This window comes from Hemibagrus wyckioides, linkage group LG12, assembly GCF_019097595.1.
Source record: "Hemibagrus wyckioides isolate EC202008001 linkage group LG12, SWU_Hwy_1.0, whole genome shotgun sequence".
Classification (NCBI taxonomy): domain Eukaryota; kingdom Metazoa; phylum Chordata; class Actinopteri; order Siluriformes; family Bagridae; genus Hemibagrus; species Hemibagrus wyckioides.
Genome location: NC_080721.1, coordinates 6,143,197 through 6,165,847, shown reverse-complemented (window position 1 = coordinate 6,165,847; position 22,651 = coordinate 6,143,197). Strand labels below are relative to the sequence as shown.

General features: G+C 41.1%; 2 protein-coding genes across 4 annotated transcripts in view; both read right to left on the bottom strand.

Moving 5' to 3' along the window:
• spire1a (spire-type actin nucleation factor 1a) overlaps positions 1-12,627 on the bottom strand; it is a 44,067-nt gene extending 31,440 nt beyond the window's left edge. For all 3 annotated transcript variants that reach the window (XM_058404786.1, XM_058404787.1, XM_058404788.1), the window contains exons 1-2: positions 12,062-12,627; positions 9,781-9,812 (exon numbers count right to left, since the gene is read on the bottom strand). In XM_058404786.1, coding sequence (XP_058260769.1) covers positions 9,781-9,812; positions 12,062-12,377 — 348 coding nt within the window. In that variant the 5' untranslated portion in view covers positions 12,378-12,627. The remainder of the gene's footprint in view (positions 1-9,780; positions 9,813-12,061) is intronic.
• Positions 12,628-15,243: 2,616 nt separating this feature from the next.
• On the bottom strand, positions 15,244-22,651 carry si:ch211-215i13.3 (uncharacterized). Its single transcript, XM_058404499.1, has 3 exons — positions 22,203-22,651; positions 17,390-17,507; positions 15,244-16,443 (listed from the first exon to the last, which is right to left on the bottom strand). The coding sequence occupies exons 1-3, from the start codon at positions 22,321-22,323 to the stop codon at positions 16,392-16,394; spliced, it is 291 nt and encodes a 96-aa protein (XP_058260482.1). The 5' UTR covers positions 22,324-22,651; the 3' UTR covers positions 15,244-16,391.

The following is a 22,651-nucleotide window of genomic DNA, read 5'->3' as shown; positions in this document are numbered from 1 at the left end:
CTTCATACATATGCCACAAATCACATTTAGTAGACCAACACTTACACTGGGTTGCCAAAGTTTTGGGACACCCCTCCAAATCATTAAACTCAGGTGTTGTTTTTCAGGGGTTGGGCTTGGCCCTTTAGTTCCAGTGAAAGGAACTCTTAATGCTTCAGCTTACCAAGACATTTTGGACAATTCTATTCTCCCATCTTTTTGAGAACCCCTTCCTGTTCCAACATGACTGCACACCAGTGCACAAAGCAAGGTCCATAAAGATATGGATGAGTGAGTTTGGTGTGAAGGAACTTGACTGGCCTGCACAGAGTCCTGACCTCAACCTGATAGAACACCTTTGGGATGAATTAGAGCGGAGACTGCGAGACAGACCTTCTCATCCAACATCAGTACCTGACCTCACAAATGCGCTTCCAGAGGAATGGTCAAAAATTCCCATAAACGCACTCCTACACCTTGTAGAAAGCCTTCCCAGAAGAGCTGAAGCTGTTATATCTGCAAAGGGTGGGCCAACTTTTGGCAACTTTTGCTCGTGCAACTTTTATAAACTAAGACTGGTCCAGTTCTTATCCAGTGAAGAGATGAACGTTCACTTTTCATATCAACATAAGCCTGTTCATCATGGATATTACAGCCATTACATCCTAGAAATAATCATGAGGCTGCCCTTTTTCCTCTATTCCGAGACACGCCACACAATGCAGACACACAGAAGGCCTGGCTGAGTTATGTTCACATGACATCATTGCTCAGAGTCAAACTCGGTTTCTTCCACCGCCTCCCCGCCTCATACAGCCACTCAGAGGGAACAATGTGTGTTTTTTGAGGGGTTTTTTTTTTTACATAATCACTTGACACCATTTCCAGTTAATCTTACGCATTTTCCCAGTCATGGGAATGAATGACCATCTTAGTTCTTAGCACAAATATTGCAGTGAAAGTGCACGGCTTCAAAACCTGTAACAGAGTAGAGATTTAGTCTAATCTTCGTCTGGACAACAAAATGGATTTAAAATATTCAGCAGTAATGTCCATTACAGAGAGAGAGAAAAATCATTCTCTACCAAATCCACACTCTGAGTAGTTCAAGAGTCATACACACACACACCACAGTGTACTACTCCACTCTACTATTAAGTTAGCATGCCTGTGCCTTTACACCGAGTCAGCTGAGAAATATTCACAACAGCACGAGTTTGCAGCATTTAGTCTGTTTGAACAGAAATCTAGCTGCTTTAAGTAAAACAGTGTGTTTTGTTTCTTGCCTTTTTGCTGCAACCTGGACCACAAGACTGATATCTGAACCAACAAAAAGAAAAACACTGACATGGACTTTAAGACAAAAACATGTTAAAGGTGCATTAGGAAAGTTTTGTCAAAATTGGTGACGGTGATTCGGCCCCCATTTCCATTCGTAGACGGATAGATGGATAGATATAGATACTTTATTCATCCCAATGGGAAATTTACAATGCACACAAAGCTCCGCCTACAGAACCGATGGAGGCTAAACCTAGAGTTATGTAGCACATGCATATGTACACAGCACTCTAGGCACACTTGTAAGTTGCAAATTACAATTTATATGTCATTTTTTGTTGCACCTACAACCGGTAAAAACCACAGAAAAACAACCGGCTCCTTCTCTGTTGCCGTCAAATCATCATGGCTGCTCATGCTATGAAGTGTAACGCTCCCCATCTCTACTATTAGATTAGTCCATAACAGTATTTGCTTTAGATCAGAAGACAGATCACCAACGTTCGAGTCATCACTAACGTTAGCAAGCGGCTAGTTTGTTTTTAAGCTACGCACCATGTACTGCATTTTGTAACCAAAAAATGTTGCATAAAATCTTTCTAGTTCATTATAATAGAACAGTACCAACAACTACTCACTGTAAATATGTGGTTAAAGAAGCTTTTTATTACCTTTACATAAACTTTAACCTCCAGTATTTGCAATAGCATTGCTAGCTACACACTAGATTATTCCACTGCTTGAAAGGAAAGGAAAAATATTCACCTAAAATAACCTTCGTGGACCTTTTAGAAAATGCTAGAGCATACACAGTGTACGGGGAAAGAAGTGTTGCCTTGGCTGACATCTCAAAGTTCATCTTTGCTAGTGCAGTGACAAAAGGAAAATCAAGTGACAATGCCCAAGAGGAAAGATTTTGACAGCGAGGCACAGATCCACACTCGGCTGAGTTCCTTGAACTTGAACAGCATTATGTAATAGCGGAGTGGATGTTTGATCCCCTCAAGGATGATTCAATGTCCCATGTACAATAGAAATTCTCAGCTGCATGCTCTCCAGGACCTTTTAGTCCTTAAACAACCCCAATGACACAGATCTCCTCTCTGGTGTAACAAATATCGCTCTGCACCTCACCTTGAGGTGACCAAACCGGAAAGAAAATCTGTTCATCTCTTCCTTTTATCTGAACCAGTGACAATTTCTAATATCCCAAATATTTATATGTGGATCTACAAATTAAAATGGAAGTCCTTTCTAAACTGGGGGACGGCTGAAGATGAAGAGCCAGAGCTCACACACTCAATCAAACTGAATACATCCTCTCAGAGAGGGGGAGGTGAAGCATGGGCTTCCGAAACCTAAACCTATTCGTCTCACTCCACTGACGCTGGCCCTGGAGGTCCTCTGGGAAAGAATGTGATGGCTTTATGAGATTGACTCCTGGCCAAATCTCCACAATCCACTCAATTCAAACACATCTTAGTTCCGTAATAAGGCTGGAGTAGTTGGTGTATCCGAAGGGGCTTTTATTAAAAAAAAAAAAAAAAGTGGCACGATGGCATGACAGGAAGATTAGAGCTTAAACATCTTATTTTAAAACTGTGTTGGATAAAATTTAGGTGAATTCCTACTAGACTCAACAATGAATGAATTAATATCCTGCTGAAAAACTCAGCTCGGTTTGCATAGCTACCAAAAAAACAGGTCAAGCTGGTGGACCATCTGTGGCAGGTTGTTAGGTATTTTCCAGCCTCCTTATGAGAAACTGTCTAACCGGCTTACACTTTCTTTTCCTTAAGAACAACTTCTACAGTGTTGCACTGGTAAAAGTAATTCAGTTTCTATAAGCAGGTTATGAACTGCACTACAAATGCTAAATACCAGGAAACGTTACCTTCAGTCCCACAATACAACTTCATGTTCATATGAAAATCACTATATTGTTATTAATAGACTTTTATCGATTATTAATAGATTGATCATTTAACTAATTTGCAATCATCACCCGGATCAATAGCTTTAAGAAACGGACAAAAGCAAGCATAATGTCCATCATTTTAGGTTTAAGGTGATATGGGGTGATATGGGATGCTCTGCTGCTGCTGAAAGTGTTTGAACACATCTGAGCATCGGACGGTGCAAGAGAAATAAACAGCAATCACTTTCTAAATATCATCACCATCATCATTATTACTTGTAAAGAGCACAATTTTTTTAATGCTTTTTAGGTCAAAATGTTCATGCTTTCATGCTGTTTTTAACCGACTGTTAATTTTGGTTGACTTTATCTCAAGCACATTCCACATAAATATAGTCAACTGATATTGTTGATATGTTCAAACATGCTGTACACTGATGTGATGTTTCATATTAATAAACTTTTTATTTTAAATTTACACGGACAAAAGGATGCCCTATAGGTCCAGTAGAAAGCATGTGAAGGGGGCAGAGCTGGTGTCAGCTGGAGCTCAAAACACATATGCCATATGATTCCAGATCTGTATGTCGATTGGCTTATTTCTTCTTTTATTGGATTGAGAAAGGGGGCAGCACGGCGGCTTAGTGGTTAGTACTGTATCCTCACAGCAAGAAGGTCCTGGGTTCGAACAGGCAGGGTGGAGTGTGGAGCTGGAGCTCAAAACACATATGCCATGTGATTCCAGATCTGTATGTCGAGTGGAAACTGTGTGGAGTTTGCATGCTCTCCCTGTGCCTGCATGGGTTTACTCTGGGTATTCCGGTTTCTTCCCACAGTCCAAAAACCATGTACATTGGGTTGATTGGTAATTCTAAATTGCCCATAGGAGTAAGTGTGTGGTTGTCTGTCTATACACTATATTGCCAAAAGTATTCGCTCACCCATCCAAATAATCAGAATCAGGTGTTCCAATCATTTCCATGGCCACAGGTGTATAAAATCAAGCACCTAGGCATGCAGACTGTTTTTACAAACATTTGTGAAAGAATGGGTCGCTCTCAGGAGCTCAGTGAATTCCAGCGTGGAACTGTGATAGGATGCCACCTGTGCAACAAATCCAGTCGTGAAATTTCCTCACTCCTAAATATTCCAGAGTCAACTGTCAGCTGTATTATAAGAACGTGGAAGTGTTTGGGAACGACAGCAACTCAGCCACGAAGGGGTAGGCCACGTAAACTGATGGAGCGGGGTCAGCGGATGCTGAGGCGCATAGTGCGAAGAGGTCGCCAACTTTCTGCAGACTCAATCGCTACAGACCTCCAAACTTCATGTGGCCTTCAGATTAGCTCAAGAACAGTGCGCAGAGAGCTTCATGGAATGGGTTTCCATGGCCGAGCAGCTGCATCCAAGCCATACATCACCAAGTGCAATGCAAAGCGTCGGATGCAGTGGTGTAAAGCACGCCGCCACTGGACTCTAGAGCAGTGGAGACGCGTTCTCTGGAGTGACGAATCGCGCTTCTCCATCTGGCAATCTGATGGATGAGTCTGGGTTTGGCGGTTGCCAGGAGAACGGTACTTGTCTGACTGCATTGTGCCAAGTGTAAAGTTTGGTGGAGGGGGGATTATGGGGTGGGGTTGTTTTTCAGGAGCTGGGCTTGGCCCCTTAGTTCCAGTGAAAGGAACTCTGAATGCTTCAGCATACCAAGACATTTTGGACAATTCCATGCTCCCAACTTTGTGGGAACAGTTTGGAGCTGGCCCCTTCCTCTTCCAACATGACTGTGCACCAGTGCACAAAGCAAGGTCCATAAAGACATGGATGACAGAGTCTGGTGTGGAGGAACTTGACTGGCCTGCACAGAGTCCTGACCTCAACCCGATAGAACACCTTTGGGATGAATTAGAGTGGAGACTGAGAGCCAGGCCTTCTCGTCCAACATCAGTGTGTGACCTCACAAATGCGCTTCTGGAAGAATGGTCAAAAATTCCCATAAACACACTCCTAAACCTTGTGGACAGCCTTCCCAGAAGAGCTGAAGCTGTTATAGCTGCAAAGGGTGGACCGACGTCATATTGAATCCTATGGATTAGGAATGGGATGTCACTTAAGTTCATACGCGAGTCAAGGCAGGTGAGCGAATACTTTTGGCAATATAGTGTATGTTTGGCCCTGTGATGGACTGGTGACCTGTCCAGGGTGTACCCCTGCCTTTTGCCCAATGTGTGCTAGGATAGGCTCCAGCAGATCCCTGTGACCCTGATTAGGAATAAAGCAGATATAGAAAATGGATAGATGGAATGAAAGACTGCTCTTTTGGTATATTTCTAGTGATAACTTATAACAGCATACTCTGAGCCTCTGCAAAAATAATGCAGATCAGGTCAGATAATACAGTATAACAGAGAAAATGTCTTTGGTTATTGTAGCAGTGTAATATTGTCTAGAGCTGTTTAAATCATTATATTGCACAAGTCTAGTTGCTGATCCCTTTTACTATAAAAAAAATGTCTACTAAATAAGTTCTAGTTTGTTTTCAGAAGGCTTCTCTTAAGCATAGCAATAGCATAGCTGACCCCTGACTTTATCTCTACACTATCAAGAATCAAAAGGCTCTATATGAATTGGAAATGATGAAGGTTGTGCTATATGTGCTCATTATTTCTGAAGAAAGGAAACTAATCTGCATGTCAAGCTCAGTGAAGAGTGAAGGGTTCATGCTTGGCCTTCACACACCACTGCCTCAAATCACTCGCCGTCTCTCACCTCAAACCTCCAGCTGAATGCATCTACACACCGGAAGCTCCACAAACACAACACAAAAAGCAGGAATTTGCTCCTATATCAACAGATAGATTCGCTTCTTCAGAACTAACCATATTGCTTCAGGTGGTCATAATCACATACAATGCACTCGCTGTGGTTACATCAGTACTAAGAGAACACTGTGTGTATGTGACCGGCATCATCTACGTCATTCTTATTCAGAAACACATACACACAGTCAGCTGAGAAGGCATTCGTATGTGAGGTGAAAGAACTAGGCTTTGTTGCAGTTTTAAGCTTAGGATTAAATGACAAGCACCATGCCAACCTCTCAGCAAACAAGCCCATTCTTTTAACTTTAGTCTTTCAAGCCAGACTTTACTTTTACGGATTGAAGATAAATGTTGCTACAGTAAAAACAGATCCAAATGCAAACAACCAGAAACAGTGTGGTTTACTGTATTTATATAACCTTCTTCTATAACAAGATTCTGATAGTCGTGGACTGCCAGGTATGTGATATATATTCTAGATGCTCCATCATTCATTCATTCATTCATTCATTCATTATTAATAACCAGTGTTGTGGTGAGGGTGGAGGAGGATTTGGAGTCTACCCCATGAACACTGGGTGTTAAGCAGGAACACACCATAGATAGGAAGTCAGACAATTACAGGGCACTATACTAACACACATTCACACATAAGGGCAATTTGAGAATTCAGAGAGGAGACACACAGACCTAAACTCAGGAAAGACACAGGAATCCCAGATCTGGTGCACAGCTCTATGGTGCACAGCCATGACAAATCTAAGATTAGCTAAATTTCACTCACATACACTATATGATCACTGGAACTAAGAGGCCTTTTCCGGCATGACAATGCCTATGTGCACACACTGAGCATTATAAAGACATAGTGTGCTAAGGCTGGAGAGGAAGAACTTGAGCGTCCTGCACAGAACCCCGATTCTGACTCAACCCCACTGAACGTCTTTGGGATGAACTGGACTCCACCCCAGACCTCCTCAACCAATATCAGAGTCTGATCTCACTGAAATCTTGCAGAAAGCCTTCCCAGAAGATTGAATGGTTACTGTGAGCAAATCTAGAATGGGATGTTCAGCAAGGAGATATGGTCAAGTGATCTAGGTGTCCAGTAAGATTTTGTGTCCAGTAACCATTCCATTTTAAGCATATTGCCTTCACATGAATGTTGAAAAAACATCAAGACATTACACTATGATTCGGGAAGCTTATAATAACTATAAGTCTGGCAATCCTCAAACCTAAAACTCCTGAAATCTGATCCTCTTTGTCTGAGCACCATAGCGATGGAACCCCCATGCTTTACCCACTCGATGCTGCCAGATGGACACCGATCTCAGATCATTTGCGTTTTTTCTCTCCAGAGAGAAATAGCTGCTGGCATCATCACGGTCCAACAAAGTCTCAGATCTGCAGGAGGCTGCCTACTGCATAACAAAACGTCCATAGCATTCACACATTTTAGCTTTTGAGTTTGTTCAGAGTGAAACCTATTGAGATGAGGCCAGCAATCCAGTGTGACTGACCATTCATCTATTTGGAAGACGCCTGGGTTCCAGCTGAGTTAATGGGGAAAGTGGGTCAGCTCTTTACATGAGGATCGAAGTCTTCCCAAAAGAAATAATGGTAGCAGGAAAGGATGAATCACACCAACCCTGCATTCCAGTGATATTTTATATAACACTCCCTCTCATAACTCAGAAGTAAGAAACTGTGTCACACAGGTGGGTACTTGCAGCACAAGAGGAGGAGGAAGAGGAGGAGGAGGAGGATATATCAGGAGCATGCTTGCCCTTGGCTGGAAGTGGTCTTCATGGTGATTTGCACTTTATTATGTATAGGTCTGGATCGGCTTGTTGCTTTTCATCTGAGTAAAGTTATGCTGGATAGCATGAGGTAGCTGAAGACATACGAAAACCTGATGTTAATGTTTATCTTATTTTAGATTAATATGGGGTTACTTTAAAGGTTAACCTCTCGGATTTCAAGGTCTCTTCCTCATGTCGTCTCAGGGGGTTTTCCTTGCCATTGCTTGCTTGATAGGGATAAATATAAATTAAAAAAATTTGTAGCTGCTCTGCGACAGTGTCCATTGTTGCTATCCAAAGTGCTATACAAATACAACAGAATTTTATTTTAATTCTGATATCTGGTTGGGCCATTTCTCTGTCCTCCTCCAAGAAAGTCGAATGCTGCTGTTTTCACCAAACTCAGCAGGTGAAATGATCATCTATATCCGGATACACGTCAGTGATTTTCTCATAAAGAAGATGTTTATCTACTGCTGCCTGCCATACTTCGTCTCATAGCATGTATATCACTGACCATCCCAAAGATATTAACTACTTTCCGAGTCAGTAAACCGATAAGGTATATTCTTATTCTGTTTTTGCTGGAACGTTGGTTCTACCTAAATTAAAATATACACACACACACACCCACGGGTTTGTTGAAAATACAACTCACTAGAAACTCGGTCCTCATGTGTTTAATTTTTATCAGTATTACAGTCGTCCTCTGATTAACTAATCCAATCCGAATAGGGCTTTGTGAAACTTAAGAAAGCTATGGAGAAACTCTTGTTCGGAGAGATCACTTGCTTGAAGCGTGATGTAACTCTGCGCTATCACATGAGCCGAGACGGAAGAAGGAGACAGAGCGTCTGAGGGAGTTAGCAAAGGAGCAACAGAGGACAGCATTACTGTACACACACAAGCCTGGGTGAGGAGAAGGATGATGGGCGTAATGCTGTACTTCGTTTTCAGAGACATCAGTCAGAGCAAACATTGATTCATTTGCTTGACTGTTCTTGGCAAACGTTCACTAACTCTCACATGTCCATGCATGCTGATATGGCAGACTCGCTCGCCTGAGCACTGTATGCATGCTGCAAAGAGACGAATGATGACCGAGTGTTTGTTTCACCGTCACAGAAGTCGGCAAACAGAGCCATGTGATGAAGAGCTTTATCTTCCTAAATGCCAAGGCAGTAAGTGATTACACACCAAACATTTTAATACCGGTTTACTTTTACTTCTCGTTTTTTCTGTAATATAGAACGTATGCGCTTACATGTGTGCAGGAGTGTTGCTATGTCCCATCTGTTCTTTCTGGACACTTCCCAAATATTCGATTTAGCCAACTAGGCCTTATGTTTGATGACATATATATATATATATATTTGTAATTCCAATATCAGACACAGAAACAAATAACTTCATTCGCTAATCCTCCAGGCAAACCAAAGATGCTACTCAATTCATAGCTCTTTTTAACCACTCCTTCCTGCCTTCATTTTTTTTATTTATTTATTTATTCATTCATTCATTCATTCATTCATTCATTCATTTATTTATTTATTTTTACCAGACAGGTAAATCCCACACCAGTTTAGTAGTTTCAGCTATCTTCCCATATTAAACTGAACTGCTTAAAGAGAAACTCAGAACTCGTCTCCAAAAGCACAGAAGCACTGAAAGAACCCAGAAACTCAACACATGCTCCAGGTCGAAGCTGTCCGTCTGCATTGCATTCTAGTCGTCATGCCAACCTGAAACAACTGGCTGTTAATGGCTGCGGATGAAAGGTGAAGTAAGCAATTATGTCTCTATAGACACTAAACAAACATACAATATAGTGTAATAATTGCCTTTGGCTAACGTTACACCTTCACCGTCCTCCCTGTGAATGGCTGAATACTCAGGAGGAGCATTTCAAGGCGTTTGGCATGACTCAAGAGTTTCACTTAAGAAAAAAAAAAAGAGTTTAGGAAAAAGGAAGACTCACCTCAGAGGAGGAATTATGCTGTGTGTATTTATCTGGAAAAGAGAAAAACAAGAGGGGTATAATGTAATATATCTGTCACATGAAGGAGGCTACATTATGTAGATTGCTTGTACATGAATAAATTCATGGGAAAGTAGGGGGGGGTAGTATAAATCCTGCACACACACACACACACACCCTCACGTTTCAGCTCTCACTCTAATGCCACTTCTGACACAATGTTTGGGTAAAGGCTGGCTGACTGCCCGAGTTTCTTTCTGCCTCCAATGAATAAACCCAGTGTCACTCCAACGGTCACTTTCCCCCTTAGAGACCAACAAAAAAAAAAAAGGAGTACAGCAACAAAACGTGCTTAGCAAGAAACCAGTATCCACTTCTCAGTCCAAAAACTGGTCTTGCTGCGTTATGCACATTATAGGGGAGATTTAATAAGCTTTACTTCTTTGCTCAAAATATAACAAAACTGCAGAAAATGAGCACAGAAATAATCACTTAATTAATTAACACTCTTTAAATGTAAAATGTACGTCATCGGAAGCTGAACTGGACAATTCCAGTGACACTGCTGCACCAAGGACAATACAGAGAGTGGGGTTGGGTTACTGAGATACACAACACATTAGGATGCATGGAATTAAACCACAAAGCTTAATCGCGAACAGAACTAACCCGAAACAGAAAAACAAGCTCTGCTTTCTTGGCACAAGTACCAAGCTTTGGGGAAAAAAAAGGCCTGGAGACATGCTAAGGCAGCAAGAGACTCATTTAATCAACTCTGAATGAATAGGTTTACACTCTGTGATTCTCATTAATGGCTGGATCACTCTAACTAGAGCAAATCATCATGGAAACAGCTCACCATCAGGCGTTTTATTCATATAAGTCGCTGTGAGTTGCCAGAAATATTCAACGGTGGTAAAAGCTGCCTGAGTGAAACACGCACAATTGGTAATGAATCTAAATGACACATTTTTGGAAGGAGTCTCCAGTGCCAGTCGGAGGTAATGCTGTACTTTGCGGTTTCTTAAGTGAGCTGCAAAAGAGGTTGTTAAAAAAATGATTGTTTATAGCCTTTATAGCGATCTGCAATGTTAAGCGTAACGGAGTAAAAATAAAGTCATTCTTTCTTTTTAGAAATAGAAAGAGGAATAAAACAGAAGTGATTAGAGAAAACTTGTGTAAAATGTACTATTGTGTTTTAGGAGGATATCAGTAGGAGCTGGTTTCTGAAGCACAATAGCGATCAGGTTCATGCACGCTTATAGATTTGGGGGAAGGGGGTGAAAGGGTCGAGTCAGCAGAAAGATAAAATTACACAAAATAACACTAGTGTGAAAGCGGAACCCTGGGGCAACACTGGGGAACCTGAGACGACATACATTTCAAAATGGGGGTGGGGGCTGGCTTTATCTATACATACTGTATAGGTTAATAAACTTTGCGGTGCTGCAAGATGTGTTTGTGTTTAAAAAATAAAATAAAATGCATCATATACGTAGAAAAGAGAAAGCTTTAATCTATTACACTATAATGGGGGAGCACTGAGCCTTTTCAGCATCCCTGCATCCCTTCATTGTCAGGGTCAGGTGTGAAGTTCATGCCCAATTTCCTGACATTGTAAGACATTCAAAGAGCTAGGACATGCATCATGGAGTGTTTGAGAATTTCTCTTGCAACAATATATCCTGTCATATTTTTATTTTTGTTTTTAAGTGCAAGACAGAGAGACATTTTGCTGCCACTGTGCCCCACTGCATTGACTGCATGCTCCTATTGTTTACAGTGAAAAGGAAAACAGAAAGCAACATTTTTTAACGCTCTCTCTTCTCTTATTATTTCGTAAATAGAAAATACACCACCTCTTACCAAAACTGAGGGATTAAAAACAAAACACACACGCAAACACAAAAGCCTGTGCTATTTAAAGTCCTGTATCCTGCACGCAGCTATGCAGCCGACACCTTGGCTGAATCCCAATCCCTTCTTTATCCCTACATCAGCGCACTGCACCGCGTCTGGAACAATATCTTCACCCCCCCCCCATCTAGTGCACTCCGATATCTAATTTGAGGTTCAGCCCTGATCTCTTCATAACGTGGCTGTATTTGTTAATGAAGTGGGAGAGAGAGAGAGGTAGAGATGATGGAGCGTCTGGTAAACAAACAGCTAGCTACAGAACCCGCACAGCGCATGCGTAATCATTCCTTTTAATCCCAATAACGCACGGTTACGTTCGTATTCATTGTAATTAAACTGATTTGTGTTGTATATATTGATTTACCTGAGGGGTTTATCTGCTGTACTCTAATAGTCCCGTCTTTACAGATCCGCACATCGCCTGGTCCTTCAATCTTCTTGGCTACATCCACACCGGGTTGGGATTGGGAATTCCGTCTCCTGCGTTTAAACTGGCTGAAAAACTGGCAACACTGATAACACACTGCCCACGCTTGTTCCTCATTTATGGGCTGAGCGTAAAGGGATAAAATTTCCTCCAGACACAGGTCTTCTCCATCCCCAGAGTCCACTTCGGTGCCTCCGTCAATGGAGGAGATTAACGTTATTGCTCCGTCTTCATTCCCAGGCGGCTTGGCCATTATTATTATAGTTGTTGTTGTTGTTATTGTGTTGTTATTATTATTATATCACCCTTTTAGAGTGGCGGCGGATTTCTGTTTGTTTATGACAAACAATAAGGAATTAATTAAATAAATAAAAGATAACGTCCTTTACAGAGCTGGAGCATCCTTCCTTCACTCCATACATCCACGCTGCTCACACACTCTTTCCATTCTGCTCCGCAGCTCCGGCGATCTGGTGTGTGTGTGTGTGTGTGTGTGTTGGCGTGTGCGCGCGCACGCGCTCCTGCGTTGTATTCGTGTTCATCTCCAGCAGCCCGCCCCGGTCATATGACGGCTTTTTTTTTTTTTTTCGTCCGCGCGGTCCTAAAAGGAGACATATTCCGAAATTTCAGCACAAGCCCTTCAAGGTGTGGCAGCGTGACGTCACGACGACAGTTTTGACCCGCACTGCTGCGATCATGCCCAAGTGGGAACTGGAAAGGTTTGATCGACCAGGTATTCAACGATTTCCAACACACAGAGGAGTTTCCAAACTCAGATCACGCAGTTATTTCTTGTTCATACTTTTCCACTACGGGCGCCGCCATGTTGAAGTGACGTCACTAGGAGAAATCACAGCCTTTGAGGATCATCAGTGTCATTTTTACAATTTGTGAGGTTTCATAGCATTCTCATGACTGCTTTGACTTCGATTATGGTTGAAATTGGTAAACAGCGTGATTTTTGATCAAATCGATCTTTCATGTAATTGTTGTCACTATTAAGAGTGAATTGTGATCTACTTCAAAAATAAACTAAGCAATAACCAAACAACTTTTTCATTCCAGTTTCTCAAGACGTCTTACAATAATTCTTTTAGTTCCAAAATCAGATGGTCGAGTTTGTGTGAGGAAAAATGGACAAGCGTAAGGATTTGAGCGAGTTTGACGAAGGCCCAAATTGTGATGGCTAGACCACTGGATCAGAGCATCTCCAAAACTGCAGCTCTTGTGGGGTGTTCCCGGTCTGCAGTGGTCAGTATCTATCAAAAGTGGTCCAAAGAAGGAACAGTGACAGGGTCATGGGCGGCCAAGTCTCATTGATGGACGTGTGGAGTGAAGGCTGGCCCGTGTGATCCGATCCAACAGATGAGCTACTGTTGCTCAGATTGCTGAAGAAGTTAATGCTGGTTCTGATAGAAAGGTGTCAGAATACAGAGTGAATGACGGGTCAGGGCTGTTTTGGCAGCAAAAGGTGGACCAACACAATATTAGGCAGGTGGTCATAATGTTATGCCTGGTGGGTGTATATCTTCGAAGTGATAACAAGAACCAAATCTTCCCCAAACATTATGTATGATGTGTCATTTTCAATATCTAGTACATTTCCTTACTACACAAAATAACACATTGCTAGCATTGCAAAAATGCAGTGCTATCAGAGGAATAAAACACTTGTTTTTGTTATCGGAAAATTATCAATTTAATGGTGTTAACAGCAACACCGCTGTTGAAGATTCAAAATGGAGGAAGTGCTAAATTTACAAGTACGCAAGCATAAAAGTTTATACAATATCTTCAGATACGGGTATAGATTATTCCATAAACATGCAGCTACACTGTAAACAAACTACTGAGCGACTGTAACAGATGTTGTTGCACTGATATTACTGTTGTGAACAGTCACAGTGAAATTCTGAAATGCTCTAAATGGGGGATTTGATTTGTCTAAAATTCTTTAGAGCCGCATTTATTTCATAGCAACACATAGAAGCAGAAACAGAAGCCTTTTTTGAGGAAAATATACACAGATTAGCCATAATATTAAACACACTTGCATAATATCGTGTAGATGGACTTTGTGCTGCCAAAACAGCTCTGACTTTTGAGGCATGCACTCCACCACTTGACAGGTGAAGCACTCTCAGTAGGTACTAAACAGTACATACTGGGAACACGGTTCTATTTATGTCAAAGTCACTCAGATCCATACACTTGCCCATTTCCTGCTTCCCAACACATCAAAAACCGACTATTCACTTGCTGCCTACTATATCACACCACTTGTCAGGTTGACAATGTAACAAGATAATAAATGTTATTTACTTCACCTGTCAGTGCTTTTTAATGTTATGGCTTGATCAATGTATTAATATTAGAGATAGGTGGCTATGATTGTATTATTATTATTATTATTATTATTATTATTATTATTATTATTATTGTTCTCTTCATTAAACGTCGTTTCATTATAAGAGAAATATAAAATTCACTACAGTATGAATGAATTAGAGCGGAGACTGTGAACCAGGCCAAAACTGGGACGTCTGCCTTTACATGCACATGAATGTAATATGGAGTTGTCCCACCCTTTTCAGCTATAACAGCTTCAACTCTTCTGGGAAGACTTTCCTCAAGGTTTAGGAGTGTGTTTATGGGAATTTTTGACCATTCCTCTAGAAGCGCATTTGTGAGGTCAGGCACTGATGTTGGCTCACAGTCTCCACTCTAATTCATCCCAAAGGTGTTCCATCAGATTGAGGTCAGGACTCTGTGCAGGCCAGTCAAGTTCCTCCACACCAAACTCTCTCATCCATGTCTTTATGGACCTTGCTTTGTGCACTGGTGTGCAGTCATGTTGGAACAGGAAGGGGTCATCCCCAAACTGTTCCCACAAAGTTGGGAGCATGAAATTGTCCAAAATGTCTTGGTATGAAGCTGAAGCATTAAGAGTTCCTTTCACTGGAGCTAAGAGCCCGAGCCCAACCCCCTGAAAAACAAGACCTGAAGTCAATGATTTGGAGGGGTGTCCCAGAACTTTTAGCAATATATTATATATCATAGATATGGCTATCATGTTCTGTCAGCGCCACCTAGTGGCTATGTTAACACGAGTCATGAAATCACACCATCTCATTCTTTATTAAAGTAAACATAATAATTCACACGTCACACAAAAGCGCGAAGCACACTGTAATTTGAAGTAGTCTGAATAATATTAATTACAGGCAAGCCTGTGCATGTAGCCTAGTAATCGTTTAGCTTTTACCAATCAAGCAGTTTGATATTTAATTATTATCAACCCAAGGAAAACACTCAGCATGGTGAATGATGCATGTCACTGATTTGTGATTCAGTAATATAGAGTTCTGTCAATTTAAGAGACACAAGGCCTATAATTAAGAAAAAAAATAAATAAATAAAGTAAAAAAACAAGGGCAGTACACAGTAATTTGTAAATATATCAAGAATACTTAATAAAAGGCTGCTAATTTCATTTACAATTATAGCTGGGGGTGTGATGGTGTAGTGGTATGATGAGGTCTTAAATACTATACATTTTGCTCAGTATCGATGCAGCTATTCTGGTAATTCATCAAAAAGCCCATTATTTCCATATGCTGTTATTTTGTAAGTCATTAAATGTTGTCTGATACCTGATACCAAAATATGCTCAATTTTTAACACCATGATTGTTCTACATCATTCCACTCATATCCATTACATAAAGTAACAGTACAATAGTAACCTTGTTCAATAACGTATCCATGATTTAGTCTGTTGGAACATAAATAACTGTCTCATTTCTTTCACACAAGGGAAAAAAGAAAACACACACATACACAGCGCAAACTACAAAAGCCCTTCACTGGGAAGCTCACAGTGCATTCAGTCCTTATACAGTATGTGCAAAGTAGTTGGCCCAACAAAATAGGAATAAATACGTCTAGACTTTTTGCTAAATGTTTACTAGCCAAGTTGGAATCGGCTGTTTTTTTTATGGGCTAGATATTACACTACTGTTTCTTTCCTTGCAGCGTAAACCTTATTATGATGCCATTAAGGTATAAGAGAGCCACTCGTTTCAGAGTGTATGCTGGGGGATGTTAATCAGTGTCTTCTCTTGACTGCTGAAACCTGCTCATGTCCCTAATTACAGTCATATCACCAGACCAACCCCTTGTTACTCTCCTTTTCATGTATGAATGATCTCCCTCTCCTCCATTTTGGCTTAGCTGGGTCTGAGGCTGCGTCACTGCTTCACGAAACATCATTTGAGGGAACAGTCACTTTCTTGGACGCTCTCCAGTTTCGTTTGCTGGCTGTAAAAGAACAAGATATCATCGCTGGATCATGAACAGAAAGCTCTGCACGCATCCGCTTCTGAAATCTGCCTTGTTCATATTACACGATCAAGCCGTGGTACATGTGTTATACAGAGTAGAAGACAACTGAAAAGCTTGTATTCATATAAGACATTTCCACATAAATTTGATGTAATATATTGTATTGAATTTATGGTTTCTTAAAGGTACAAAAACCTACATTTTGGCCAAAATCTTATTTTTAAAATCTTTTTTGGTTGTGTATCAGCCACAGCAACATCCACTCATTTTCCTTAGACTGCCATACATACACTAATCAGGCATAACATTATGACCAGCTGCATAATATTGTGTGGGTCCCCCTTTTGCTGCCCTGACCCGTCATACACTGTGTATTCTGACACCCTTCTATCAGAACCAGCATTAACTTCTTCAGCAATTTGAGCAACAGTAGCTCGTCTGTTGGATCGGATCGCACGGGCCAGCCTTCTCTCCCCACGTGTATCAATGAGCTTGGTCACCCATGACCCTGTCTCCGGTTCACCACTGTTCCTTCCTTGGAACACGTTTGATAGATACTGACCACTGCAGACCGGGAACACCCCACAAGATCTTCAGTTTTGGAGATGCTCTGATCCAGTGGTCTAGCCATCACAATTTGGTCCTTCGTCAAACTCGCTCAAATCCTTACACTTGTCCATTTTTCCTGCTTCTAACACATCAACATTGAGGACAAAATGTTCACTTGCTGCCTAATATATCCCACCCACTAACAGGTGCCATGATGAGGAGATCATCAGTCTTATTCACTTCACCTCATAATGTTATGCCTGATCGGTGTATACTGTACAGAATATAAATTCTTCTGTTGACTTATTTCCTGAAAATTTAAAGAAAAAGACAGAAACAATAACTTCATACACATAAAAAAAAAAATCCAGACCTTCTCTGTTGATTTGTACATGTGCTAGAGGTTAAGGGTGTTTTTCCACACTGTATGCCTGTGTTAACCATTCTTTTGTCTTTAGAAGACAGAGAAGATCGCGCTTCCACACTTTTACCTATGGGGAAAAGACAGCAAGAAAACACACCAGAATTAATTCTTGTGACACTGAAAAATGTTAAACTATATATATAAAATTGTATTTAAGTAGCACTATTCTTAAATTCAGTGTCCTCCAAATAAATAAATAAATAAACAAATAAAGCAGAGCAGGGGCTCAAAATCAGTCATGGTATCATATATTATAATATATTATCCTAGTGTATAAATCAGGTTTCCAGGATTTCACCACAGGTTTTTTGAGATTGTTGTAGCCAAAAATGCTTGAATTGACGAAACTATACAGGATTGCTCTTAGTGAATACATCATTCAGGCATTAGCCATTTATTAATGTTCTTAAAATTGTATGTATCAATAAAAAAAAGTAAGTAAGGAGTAAAACCTTGCCAAATTTAACCACGCGAATGCCAGATTAAGATGGTTTGGACATGTTCAGAGGAGGGAGAGTGAGTATATCAGTAGGAGAATGTTGGACATGGAGCTGCCAGGCAGGCGGCAAAGAGGAAGGACAAAGAGGAGGTATATGGATGGAATAAATGAGGATATGAAGCTAGTGGGTGCAAGATGCAGAAGATAGGGATAGGTGGAGAGAGATGATTCGCTGTGGCGACCCCTGAAGGGAAAAGCCGAAAGAAGAAGAAGAAGAAGAGTCGTCTGTAGGTCCACTTCAGTTTGTAACACTACAAAATGGGGTCAATACTCAAGGCATTTACCTCATGCTATCGGGTTTCAAATTACGGCTATTAACCTATAGTAGCAGCTAGCCTTAATTGCTGCATCTTATTTTCCCCCAAGGTCCTTTTTTGTTGCAAATAACACTAGTGAAAATCACTTATCTGAATAGGTCTCATGTGGGAGAAAATAAAGCTTGCACGTGACGTATCTTGGACATAATTGGCTCACGTGAAAATCGAGTCAAGCCCCATAACATCCCTGTCCATTTTCCTGTTTCACAATGGAGTTACTGATGTAGTCCCGTCTAAAGTGAATAAGGCTCGGCGGGGGACTTTGAAATGGAAACACCCGTGGTAGTCATTTGTCAGTCCATTCTCTACTGAAATTACTTCATGCAATTACTTCAAATGGAGTCTTAAATGGTTTGTTTTGAAAGAAACCACTGATGGGCTCTTCGTACCAGAGATTGTTCGTAGTGTTCTAACTCTAAATGGAAACGTCTAAGACGTCTAAGATGTCTAAATTCGAACCACTTTTAATGAGCTAGATAACGCAGCTGACGAACATTTTTATCAGCATCAGATTTGTTTAACCAAATGCTTGCATTTATATACGTAATTACAGTTTTCTCCTACTTTAGAACATTTGGTAGAACAAATAAAAGCAGGATTCAAGAGTACACCACTACACTGCTTCTAGGTCATCTGTTCAGTCATTGGTGACCTTTGTGCTTGTTTGTGAAGTGCATCCCAAATACACCGATCAGCCTTAACATTATGACCACCTGCCTAATATTGTGTTGGTCCCCCTTTTGTCACCATGTTATGGCTGATTGGTGTGTGTAATATATATATATATATATATATATATATATATATATATATATATATATATATACACTATATTGCCAAAAGTATTCGCTCACCCATCCAAATAATCAGAATCAGGTGTTCCAATCACTTCCATGGCCACAGGTGTATAAAATCAAGCACCTAGGCATGCAGACTGTTTTTACAAACATTTGTGAAAGAATGGGTCGCTCTCAGGAGCTCAGTGAATTCCAGCGTGGAACTGTGATAGGATGCCACCTGTGCAACAAATCCAGTCGTGAAATTTCCTCACTCCTAAATATTCCAGAGTCAACTGTCAGCTGTATTATAAGAACATGGAAGTGTTTGGGAACAACAGCAACTCAGCCACAAAGTGGTAGGCCACGTAAACTGATGGAGCGCGGTCAGCGGATGCTGAGGCGCATAGTGCGAAGAGGTCGCCAACTTTCTGCAGAGTCAATCGCTACAGACCTCCAAACTTCATGTGGCCTTCAGATTAGCTCAAGAACAGTGCGCAGAGAGCTTCATGGAATGGGTTTCCATGGCCGAGCAGCTGCATCCAAGCCACACATCACCAAGTGCAATGCAAAGCGTCGGATGCAGTGGTGTAAAGCACGCCGCCACTGGACTCTAGAGCAGTGGAGACGCGTTCTCTGGAGTGACGAATCGCGCTTCTCCATCTGGCAATCTGATGGACGAGTCTGGGTTTGGCGGTTGCCAGGAGAACGGTACTTGTCTGACTGCATTGTGCCAAGTGTAAAGTTTGGTGGAGGGGGATTATGGTGTGGGGTTGTTTTTCAGGAGCTGGGCTTGGCCCCTTAGTTCCAGTGAAAGGAACTCTGAATGCTTCAGCATACCAAGACATTTTGGACAATTCCATGCTCCCAACTTTGTGGGAACAGTTTGGAGCTGGCCCCTTCCTCTTCCAACATGACTGTGCACCAGTGCACAAAGCAAGGTCCATAAAGACATGGATGACAGAGTCTGGTGTGGAGGAACTTGACTGGCCTGCACAGAGTCCTGACCTCAACCCGACAGAACACCTTTGGGATGAATTAGAGCGGAGACTGAGAGCCAGGCCTTCTCGTCCAACGTCAGTGTGTGACCTCACAAATGCGCTTCTGGAAGAATGGTCAAAAATTCCCATAAACACACTCCTAAACCTTGTGGACAGCCTTCCCAGAAGAGTTGAAGCTGTTATAGCTGTAAAGGGTGGACCGACGTCATATTGAACCCTATGGATTAGGAATGGGATGTCACTTAAGTTCATATGCAAGTCAAGGCAGGTGAGCCATATATATATATATATATATGTATATATATATATATATATATATATATATATATATATATATATATATATATATATATATATATATATATATATATATATATACATATATATATATATATATATATATATATATATATACATACACATACTGACCAACAGATTATTTATAGTTTATAATAGTTTATAGACAGTTTATAATAGTGGTATGCAATTTTTTCAGATCCTGTGCTGCCTTTGTGTATGGAGAAGATCCTACACCAGAGCAACAGTAATTATGGTGGGGGTTTTTTTAATAACCATTACCTACAATCTACTTATTTTACCTACCTGTTATTAGTTACATGGAGAAAACGAACCACACTTAAAAGCAAAACCAAAACTTGATCCTTTTTAATGAAAACTAACAGAAAAATTGCTTTGTTTTGTATTTTCTTTTAAGAATTAAATGATAAAATCGATGTCCAAAAAAAATAAATCTTACAGCTCACAACAGGACCTAAGAGTTATGTTATGAAATTAATGAGATTTCCTTCTAGAGAGCAGCAGCAGCAGCATTTATCAGTGTACTCCCTGTTGCGTTTTGAGGCTGCGTCATGCTGTAATTGTGCTTGGGTGTCGATGTTCTCGTCGCTTTCTCTCATCACGTTGCTCCTGGTCCTAAAACAGGCATATGTTCTATGCAGGATTTGATGCACAAGAATCCATAAAAGCTTATCTTGTTCCTGGCCTGGTGGGATCTTGAATATTTATAATATACTTAGCTGAAATATCCAGCAGGTGGTAATATTACGCAGTACATGAGCCAGCGCTCTCATTTCATTTTTTTTAATGACGCATACACATTAACAACATAAACAAATGCCATCTGTTCTTTTGCCTGAATATACAATATTGCAGAAAATAAGAAACTTAGGTCCTGCTGTGACATGCTAGTGTTGCTAGTCATATCAACAACGTAGTGGTAATTAAGAAAAGCTTGATTAAGTGTTCAGCAATCAATGGAGGGAGGAAACAATTAAGAAAAATGAAACGGTTTCTTTATTAGGATGGGGATTTTAGACCCTCTGCAATTCACTGTGGTTCAGCTGCAGCATGTGTGTGTGTGTGTGTGTTTCTTATGCTGTCAATCATTGCTCATTTATGAATGTACTCACGATTGGGGGCGGTGCCATTCTATGAATAATTAATAAGAGGGCGGGGCTAATCTGATTTAGAAGGAACCCGTTGTGTTTTTGAGAGATTTAGTACACTTTATGATACCAGAAGATCAGGTGAACACACAATACGCAGATATTTCATTAAACCTCAAAAAAGCAATGCAGTGAAAGTTTTGCTTTTCAGTGTGGTACGTTTTCAGCATCACTAACGTGACGATACAACGGATTTTACACCATCTTGTATGAATGCATTTTACAGTGCAAACTTATTTGGAACTGCGATCTAAACAAAAGCTTTTCTCCTTGTTTTTCCACACCATCCTGTATAAACCCTATAGAGAGGGATGGGTATGAAAATCTATGGAGATCAGCACTTCCATGCCATGATCAAATTCCCCCTCATTCTGATGTTGGATATGAACACGAACGCTTTTAACTTGTATCTGTATGATCTGATGCATTGCGTTGCCGCCACCTGATTGGCTGATTGCATGAACGAGCAGGTATACAGGTGTTTAATTAACGTGATGTAAATAAAAACAGATGCTGCGTATTCCTTACAAGATGGCAAAGCAAGGCGTCCTGACGTCAGCACGTTGCCTGTGGAATCGCAGTTACAGTGTGTGTGTGTGTGTGTGTGTGTGTGTGTGTGTGTGTGTGTGTGAGAGAGAGAGAGAGAGAGAGAGAGAGAGAGAGAGATGGCAGATTGGTGTGTGTGTGTAAATTAGATTCTTACTGATGCTGTTGTTCGGACACTCGGCGTCTGTGCTGGTGAGCCACGTCGACTCGGTCTCTCTGGTCCAGCTCTCATTGCGCCTGGGCTCGATGGCATCACTCCGGCTCCCACCGCAACCCATGAACGCAGCCGAGATCCAGAAAGGCAAATAAAAGCACAGTGGCGTTTTCTGGAGCCGCTGCTGACCCACCGGTTCCCTGTCCACAGCGGCCACAGGGTTGCCAGATTAGAGCTTGCTGTTTTCAGCCCTGTCCCCCTGTCCTATAAGGAGAAATGCATGGAATCTCCCCAAAGCAAAGCAAAAGCCGCTGAACACCGGACCTGTGCAGAGCAGAGCTTTGCCAAACTTGAGTTTTTATCTACCTTGGCTTACGTCATGGAGGGCGGGCTGCGTAAAAGATGCGCATCAGCACCAGAATGAACATTATGAATATTAACCCTGATGCTGG